Source organism: Aythya marila (assembly GCF_965140915.1).
Source record: "Aythya marila genome assembly, chromosome: 1".
NCBI classification, from domain to species: Eukaryota; Metazoa; Chordata; class Aves; order Anseriformes; family Anatidae; genus Aythya; species Aythya marila.
In genome coordinates, this window is record NC_139042.1 from 152,537,110 (window position 1) to 152,545,726 (window position 8,617).

The 8,617-nt window shown below is 51.6% G+C and overlaps 1 protein-coding gene across 4 annotated transcripts; it reads left to right on the plus strand.

Moving 5' to 3' along the window:
- Window positions 1-1,241: 1,241 nt before the first annotated feature.
- KCTD17 (potassium channel tetramerization domain containing 17) lies at window positions 1,242-8,566 on the plus strand. Of its 4 annotated transcripts, none has more exons than XM_082782075.1 (7): window positions 1,242-1,661; window positions 2,629-2,737; window positions 4,505-4,596; window positions 5,475-5,570; window positions 5,922-6,047; window positions 6,824-6,969; window positions 8,404-8,519. In XM_082782075.1, exons 1-6 carry the CDS (start codon window positions 1,455-1,457, stop codon window positions 6,917-6,919), a joined length of 726 nt encoding a protein of 241 aa, XP_082638201.1. In that variant the 5' UTR covers window positions 1,242-1,454; the 3' UTR covers window positions 6,920-6,969; window positions 8,404-8,519. The 4 variants fall into 4 exon arrangements, with proteins under 4 accessions (XP_082638201.1, XP_082638200.1, XP_082638202.1 ...); XM_082782074.1 differs by lacking the exon at window positions 8,404-8,519 and adding an exon at window positions 7,148-7,284; XM_082782076.1 differs by lacking the exon at window positions 6,824-6,969 and having other exon boundaries at window positions 8,404-8,566.
- The last annotated feature ends 51 nt before the right edge of the window (window positions 8,567-8,617 follow it).

Sequence of the window (8,617 nt, forward strand, 5' to 3'; positions counted from 1 at the left end):
GGTAACACTGCTTTCCTGTGCCATGAGGATAAATGTGAGTGATTTTTAAGCAAAAGGAAAGAGGGAAGGAAGAAAAGACAAGGAAGGAATGTGAGTAAAATGTCATCTTTCTCTTCCCTAGTAAAGTCCCACCTCAAAAGACCCAGGATCTAGGTGCAAGAACGTGTCAATAAGGCACCACAGTCTCTCTGCAGTGCTGCATTGCCCTGGCAAAGAAGAGCCACAGAGCAGCTTTAGGTGAAGGAAGACTTTGGGCCACGTTCAGGCGAAACATCAGCCTTTCCTTTCCATCCCCAATTTGCTTGAGCTGCTGGCAAGCCCGGCGGTCTTTAGGTGGGAGTGGGAAAAGCGGAGCTGCTGGAGAGAGCTCTCGCTCAGGTTGTGTCCATGCCAAGGACTGCATTTGAACAGAGTCCCGTGGGTATGAGCTGCCGAGCTCCAGGCTCGGTCTGGCAGGAGGGGTGACTGAGGCAAGAATGGACTCCTCGAGGAGGGACTGGCCTCAGCAGGCGACACGTGCCTGGGGCAGAGGTAAAACTGTGCAGAACTGAGTAAAAACCGGAGCTCTCTGCTGCCCAAACAGCATTTTGGGTGACAGGAGCGCAGGGGAAGGAGACAGGGGGCTCTGCCTGGCGTGGTTTGTGCTGCTAGGACAGCGTGGGGGGACATCTGCTGAATCAGCGGCTCCTCCGAGCCAGAAGAAAAATTATTCCTGCCCCCTGCCAGCACTTCATGCAGATCCAAGACAGAGTTCCCAGAAGTGTCGCTACATATGTTAGCAAGCAGGCAGCTGTCTGCACATTTTGCAGCAAGAATAGTGTGGCGACTGATGCAGCGCCGAGCTGCGAGCCTGGGGTAATATATCTCCTGGAGGGAAAGCCGTGGAGTACAGTGCTGACGGGCTTAATCTGCTGCCTGCCAGAGGGCAGGTTCTTCTCTCCGACTCCAGGGAAGCTCCCCTGCAAGACCCAGGGCTGGAGGCAGGCAAACTGCTGGCTGCAAGGCGGGGGCCACGTATGGCAGGCCCCTTCCTTCCAACATCCTCTCGTGCAGGGAGGGTGGGCTGGGAAAACTACAGTTCCCAGCACCCTTTTGTGCACATCCTTGTGAACTACAGGTCCCAGAACCTTTTTCACGAGCTGGAGAGGGTGGACATGGAAATACATGCCGAGGAATTTTGCATAATGCTCCGTGCCTCTCGGTGAAACCAGGAAGAGGGGGAAACCAGGGAGCGTCGGGGCTGTGCTTTTGCTCACCTCTAGTAGCTGCAGCCAAATCCTCCTGCACGGAGGATCCTTCCTCCCTTCTGGACCCTCTTTGGTGGTCCCAGGGAGGATCCTGGCCCCTAGGGAACCACGGCTGCAGTGGAAGGAGAGGCAGCCAAACTACAGATCCCAGCATCCCCCGGCAGGCAGTACCTGCAGCAGTCCCTGCGTGCCTGGAGGGGGTTGAGGATGAGGATGGAAGGCGGGGAAGAAATGCAGGGCGCCGTGGGGCTGCGCTGCAGCTGGGACATCCCAGCCCCAGCTGGCGCCCAGGCCAAGTGGGTGAGGCTCAATGTGGGGGGCACCGTCTTCCTCACCACCAGGCAGACCCTGTGCCGGGAGCAGAAATCTTTCCTCTGTCGCTTGTGCCAGGGCGAGGAGCTGCAGTCGGACCGGGTAAGGCAGCTGGGTCGCCTCCTGCACCGTGCCCCTGCACCGAGCACGGGGAGGGCAGGAGGGCTGGCTGGATGGATGCAGGGATGGAGCCAGACCCCGACAGCAGCAGGAGTAACCCTTTCCAAATGCCTTACCCGTAGCACAGCACCCCATTTCCCTGCCTGGCGAAAAGCGAGGCCATCTCTGCTCCAGCCCTGCTCCCCTGCTGCTCTATCACCCCAATCCTCTGGGTTTACCTCCCAGCTGCACCCGCCTGACTCAGCCTTGTGCCCTGTAAGGGGCCTTTCTGCTCCCTCACGCCAGGCCTCACACACAGCTACGGGAGGAGCCTGAGGTCTGTTTTTTTGGCATTCTCAGCTGGATTGGTCCATGTTGAAATAAATATGCTGGGCAGCATAATGCAGGAGTTAAGGTCCAAGCAGGGCTGACGTGACTATAGTCTCTCCATTGTATATCTCAGGAGAGTGAATTGCAGGTGTTCATTCCACGGGGATAAAACCTTTAGAAAGTCAGAGATCCACCAAAACTTAAAAATCTGTGGCTCATTACCCCAAACCCTGTGGTGCTGTGGTGAACTTGCTCTCCACCTCACCTGTGGGTGCAGGACAGGATGTCCCCCTGCCCAGCTGTGGCTTTGCACGGTGCCTGGCTGTTGTCCTATGCAAATGCTTCTGTGTGCATGTGCTTTGGGATCCTTATGCTTTGGATCATCTCACAAGGGGGTGGTATCTGCTTCAGCTGGAGAACTTTGCTATGTGCACTCTCTAACTGATCATACCAGAGAGGAGCTACACCGAGGGCCCATGGTTTCCAAGGAGTTTTAGAAAAGTTAACATTTTTACTTGGCTGTGTATTTAATTCTAGTCTGGAGCATTAGAGGGTTGGTTTTACATTTTTTTACATTTTTTTTTACATTTTTCACATTTACCATCCATTTTATCACCGCATGGTCTATCTCTGTTGCTAGGATGAGACGGGTGCATACCTAATAGACCGGGACCCCACTTACTTTGGACCCATCCTGAATTTCCTCCGTCATGGGAAGCTGGTCCTGGATAAAGATATGGCAGAAGAGGGTGAGTCTTGGAGCTCAGAAACTTCCCACTTAACGTGGCGGAGGCAGCCAGAGCACTGGACTTGGCCTTCTTCTCTCTCGTTGTCCTTCTGAAGGTTGGTGTGGGGCACTTGAGCAGGCCTTCACTGCAGCTCTTGGAAAACATACCAGTAATTCCTTGACTAAAGGGGTTTGGAGCATCCTGCACGTGTTGCAGCTTTGTGACTGTTAGTTCAGGAGAGGTGTCACTGAGACAGAAGTAGGCAAGGTTTACCAGCATCAATAAACTGTTTTATTGCCTATTCCTTGTAGACTTTCCTGATCAGGCTTTGTGACTGAGCTTTCTGTTAATGCCTGTTTCTAATTTGGATCGAAAACCCAGAAGACCAAACAGACCAAGCTTGTGTCTTCTACTGACTAATAAAAACCATCATTCATCAGCGATATGTGATGCATGCTGCTAGTGCTCTGTTGGGTTGTGGACTGCAGCAGCTCCAGCGGAGCAAGCCAGACAAACCAATCCCTCATGTAATGTTGACAGGGAGTCCAATAGGATAACTCAGTAACATCGTCATGGTGTTACGAGCCAATGATCCCCAATGCCTCGTTATTTTTTTGGATGTTTGGGTCTAACAAGCAGCCAATTTCAAAGGCAGGCTGTGCTGTCCATCCCTTGCCAACCACAGTTTCTGCAGGTTCATTAGCCTTCTTGTCCCTCTCTCTTACATATTTTTACCAAGGAATGTTTTCTTCAGAATCATTTCATGAGTTATAATTCAAAAAGAAAATATTTATAAGCAATGGTACAGAATTGTAATCAACGTGATTCAGAGATGTTTCCTGCTTGTAATCCTCAGGTCAGACAGAGTTCAGCCACAGCTTTTAGCACCAGATCTGAAGTGTTAACAGGAGTCTTGTTCACAGCTTAACGTTGCCTTTTGTTCCTGCTCAGACAGGCTGGTATAAAACTAACCCATTAGAGGGTTCATGGCTGAATGAGGTAACTCTGAAGGGGTCTGAGTGCTCAGAGAAGGATCAATCCCTCCACCTGCATTGTTTGCATATTGGTTTGGAGTCATGTAAATGTTGGTTCCTAGCCTCCTTCTCCTCACTGACCCACTGGGACCCCACCTCCCTTTCTCTGACGGCTTGTTAGCAAACAGGAGAGTCTCGGGAGAGCTGATGGCTGCAGGCACTGTGCAGAAAACAAAACAAAACAATTCTCTGTTTACCTGCTTTAAGATGAAGCACAGGTGAGAGAGCCAAAGATTGTCTGAAGTCTTATGGAGCTGCAAGGTGGGTGCAACTCTAACTGGTCGGGGGGGTGGAAAGATGGGATTTTCTAGGATCTTTTGCTGATAAGGTCTCTGTGTTTCTCTGCCTTCCAAAGAGGGCCTAAACAAGGTGATAACTAGTGGTCATTGAAAGAAGTTGGAGTCTACAGTTATTCTTGGCCAGTAATCTCAGACTCCCAGGGAAAGCCTTTCCTTTCCTGGAAATGTATTACCAGGCCTTGGCACCAACCCTCATTGGCAATGCCTGTTTCTGTCGTAGCAGACAGTGCAAAGAAATTGGGGTGAGCAGCAGGAGCACGATGCAGAGAGCCAGTGCTCAATTCTCTGCAGTAAAGGTTTCAATCAACAGGAACTTGTTGAACTCCTGAGTGAGGCTGGAGTGTCAATTCTTTCAAGGGACATGACCTTGGGAAGCGTCCCAAGAGTTGATCTTTAGCCAGCCAAAAAGACTGGCTGTTAGATTTCTCAATTGTTTCTCTATCGCTCTTTCTTAGGGGTGCTCGAAGAAGCAGAGTTCTATAACATTGGCCCTTTAATCCGAATAATTAAGGATCGACTGGAGGAGAAGGACTACACAGTGACTCAGGTACAGCAGGAATTGGCAAGTAGTGGGTGAATGGATAGTAGGTGAAGGGGGAGATGCTGAAAGGGAAAAGAAGTTAAACGGGAGAGCAGGCTTGGGAGAGGCAGCAAGGAAAGAAGCAACTAATTAAGAGTTTATGTGCTAATCTCTGCATAGCAAAACCTTGCTTGGGGACTGGCTAACACCAATTTAGTCGCAATAAACAAGTTACAGGCTTGTTTTACAGCTCCAGAGGTAAAGCTGGGTGTGGTCCCTGAAACTAAATTAGCTCCTCTAGCTCCTGGAAGAAGCCAGCTAGTTGCAGGGAGTCCTGAGAGTGTAATCGCAGTGAAGAGTGTGAGGATACTTACAAAATCTGAGGGAGCAGGTGGAGGGATGTCTGTGGAAGAGTTAAAACACAGAAAACGAGGCAGAAGGAATCAATCCTGTGGCGCAATCATACCCGGTCTTGGCCAATAGCCTTTTTAAAACTGTCTTCTGGGAGTGTTGACTGATGTCTCACTATTCATCGTGTCCGCCTCAGGTTGTGAGCCTCCAGCAACGCAATCGCTTTGTGCTCGCAAAGCCCCATCGGCATTTGTGGCATGTGTAATGACAAATGCAACCTCCCTGTCAGAACGAGCCCAGTATCTTCTGAGGACACTGCAGGAAACTCTCAGCTCAGTCCCTCTTCTCCAAAAGTGATACCATTATTCTTGCTTCCCAAAACAGTGTAGTACAGCATAGCACATCGCGGTGGTTTCCAGCTCCCTCTTTAACCTGGGATGTGAGGAGGAGGACAGCTCTGTAAAAGAGGGTTGCTACCACTTCCTTCTGCAGGTGGGCAGCAGCCTTTAGCATTTGTCCTCTCTCAACATGCTTGTCTGTGATTTTGCTGTCAGGTGCCTCCTAAACATGTCTACCGTGTGCTGCAGTGCCAGGAAGAGGAGCTCACTCAGATGGTTTCCACTATGTCGGATGGATGGCGCTTTGAACAGGTATGGAGAGGGCAGAGGAGAGGGGCAAGCAGTTATCTTCTGAAGTAAGGACCACAGATACCATGCAGTCTGCAGACTTCTCTGTCTGAAAATATTGGGTCAGTTGCTGATGGTGCTGTCACAATTGCTGTCTCACCTCTTCTGTAGAAGCTTAGGGGATGCTGTGTGAGGTTAAGCTGTTTTGCGTCCTGTCTGACTCCCCTCCTTATTCTCTGTGCTGCCTCAGTTATGAGGCCTTTCTACTGGGGGCATGGAGTCCGTGCTGCGTGGTGGGCTTTCTCCCTTGCTCCCCAGCTGAAGTGGAAGCTTGCAGCAACATGTGCTTGTTATCATTGCTCTCGTCTTCTCTAGCTTGTGAACATTGGCTCATCCTACAGCTATGGCAATGAGGATCAGTCCGAGTTCCTGTGTGTGGTCTCCAAGGAGCTGTACAACTCCCCCAACGGCCTGAGCTCCGAGCCTAGCCACAAAGCCAAGGTGAGACCATTCGCTGGGGCCTTGCTCCTGTTCCCTATGAGACCATTTGCCCTGGTTCACTCCCTCTTCCTTCCTCTCTCCACCATGAGCGTGGGGCACCTCAGTGGTGAAGTGCAGGGGCTTCTCCCGGTGTTCAGCACCACGGGATTACACGTGTGGCCCAAAAGAAGGAATGTGTGTGCTGTGAGTGGTGGCGCCTGGATGCGTGTGGCAAATGGCTTTACCAAATGACCCTGGCATTTCTCATGCTACTTTGACATCCCCCTCATGCTTCCTCATGCCCATGCTCTGCGTGTCGCTGCCATTAGGCTGTGATTTCCTGAAAGGTTTCACAGCATTCTCTTTTATTTATTTATTTATTTATTTATTTATTTATTTATTTATTTATTTATTATTTTTTTTTGCTGAGTCCCAGCCTAAGGGCCTGAGGAGTTCGCCTGCTCTGCTTTTGAGGGAAGGACAGGAATGTGTGGCAGTGCATGGCATCCTGCAGACACCTAGGATGTGGGAAGGAGTGCTAGTGGCTGGTGGCAGCTGCTGGGCAGTGGGACTGTAGCATTTATAAGGGTGTTAGATAGCCCTGACATAATGCTCCAGAAGAAGACAAGTCTTTTTTTTTTCTTCCTGACCCAGAGCTATCCTGTCTGTGGGGAATGGTCCCTTTTTATCCCAGAACTGTGACCATAGCTCTATGCCCTTGTGTGTCAGAACTGCCACGGCTCATCTTGCAAGTGTCTCCACTCTTTCTTCCCTTTGTCCTGCATGCTGGGCCGCAGAGCACAGAGGAGGACCTGGAGGAGGAAGAGCAGGAGGTGGAGGAGGAGGCAGAGGCAGAAGGAGAAGCAGAGGAGAAAGGTGCAGCAAATCCTTGAGGACAATGATAGAAATAACCCCCCCAAGCATAGACTCGTCCACCTGTCTGGTGAGAACTCGCAGCTAGCAGCAGGGAAGGACTAGGGCAGGTGTGGGGTGGAGGGGAAGTCCTCCCGGGGAGCAGGAGTCTCTCTGGAGATAAAGCCCACAGGGGAGAGCCGTTCCCTTGGCTGCTGCTTTGTGTTTGTAACTGTTTGGTTTATTCATGGTTATATTTTTATTTGCAGACCGTCCATGTATTCGGGAGTCCACTAAACTCTTTCTTCCTCCGGATCCTCCCTCCTACTCCCCTCCGTGCCCATCTCTGCACTGTCACCTGCCTGGGACACCATACCACACTCCCCAGCCTCCAGCATCCCTCCCTCTGCTCTCTTCACCCCTCACAGCCTCTCCCCAGCAGCCCAGGTTCCCCGCCTCCCCTCCCAAACCTGAGGGCCTGTGTGCTCCCCGCTCAGGGCCTGTCTTTCTCCACTCCTCACTTTTCCTCCTCTGCAGGTACGTTAAACCTATCTGCATTCTCACACCCTGCCCGTCTGAGCTCTGCATGAGTGACTCACACCCTCCCCTCGTGTGGGTACAGCCCCAGGTTGTAGAGCTTGGGAAGGAGGAGAAGCAGGGGGAGGTTGAATCATTCCTAAGGTGGCTTTTCCGATTCTCACGTGTCGTCACCGGCCGAGCAGACCGTACAGCTCTGGACTGGAGGCTCTGGCAGCATGAGGGAGGGAGGATGCAGCTGGGAGAAGCGAAGAGGGCTGGGAACGAATGCAAAGCAGGCAGGGGTGCCACAGGGGGATGCCTGCCATGTGGCTGCCTGCCACGCATGCCAGATCGCTTCTCCTGCCTGCCGTCCCGCAGCTCCTTTGCCAGAGAGAGAGCGGTTTGCAGGAGGCAGGCTGTGATATTCCCCTCCTGGCACTTCCCTGGGCTTTTCCCCCACTCCCACTGCCAGGGTGACAGTGCAGTGACAGAGGGTGGTGAAAGCAGAGCGGGTGCTGTGGGTCCCCCCTCCAGATGTTCCTGCAGCTGTGTGTGAGAGGCACCTCTGTGCTCTGCCTCCTGCTGAGGCAGGCTTCCCCAGCAGTGTGTGAGCCTGGGCACAGAGAGCTTTTCAAAGGAGTCCTCTCTCTAGCTGATAAACTTGGCTCTCTTGTTGAACTGCTGGTGCTCGGTGCCGTTTTCCATCCTGATGGAGGGCACTGGTTAGCTGGGTGCCATTTCTCACTCCCTCTGCTCAAGAGCCTCCTTGTCCATGGCTGTGGGATCTGAGTGTTACTCTCTTAAAAGTCAGTCTATGTTAATCACAGAGAATTTCCTTCCTTCTTCTTTTTTCCCTCACCTTCACTCCTCTTTCATTTCTTTTTTCCCCTCTGTTTTCATTTCCTCTGTCATGTGCCCTTTCTATTTTCCTCATTCTTGCTCTCCCCTCCATGCTCAGTTTCTTTTTTCTGCCTTTGATCTGTTTTTTCTCTTTCTCATTCCCTAGCTGTTACAAGCCAGAGGCCTGAGGATGTGATCCCGACACTCCACTCCAGCCTTTTAATTTCTGGTTTATATTTTTATTTTTGTACGGTACTGTACGACAGCCCCTTGCACCCTCAGCCCCCCTGCACTCTCCACATGCAGCCATCGATTTTTACAAACTCACCTCTGCCTTGTAGTAGGGCAGATGCTCCAAGGAGAGCCTGGGCTGCTGCAGG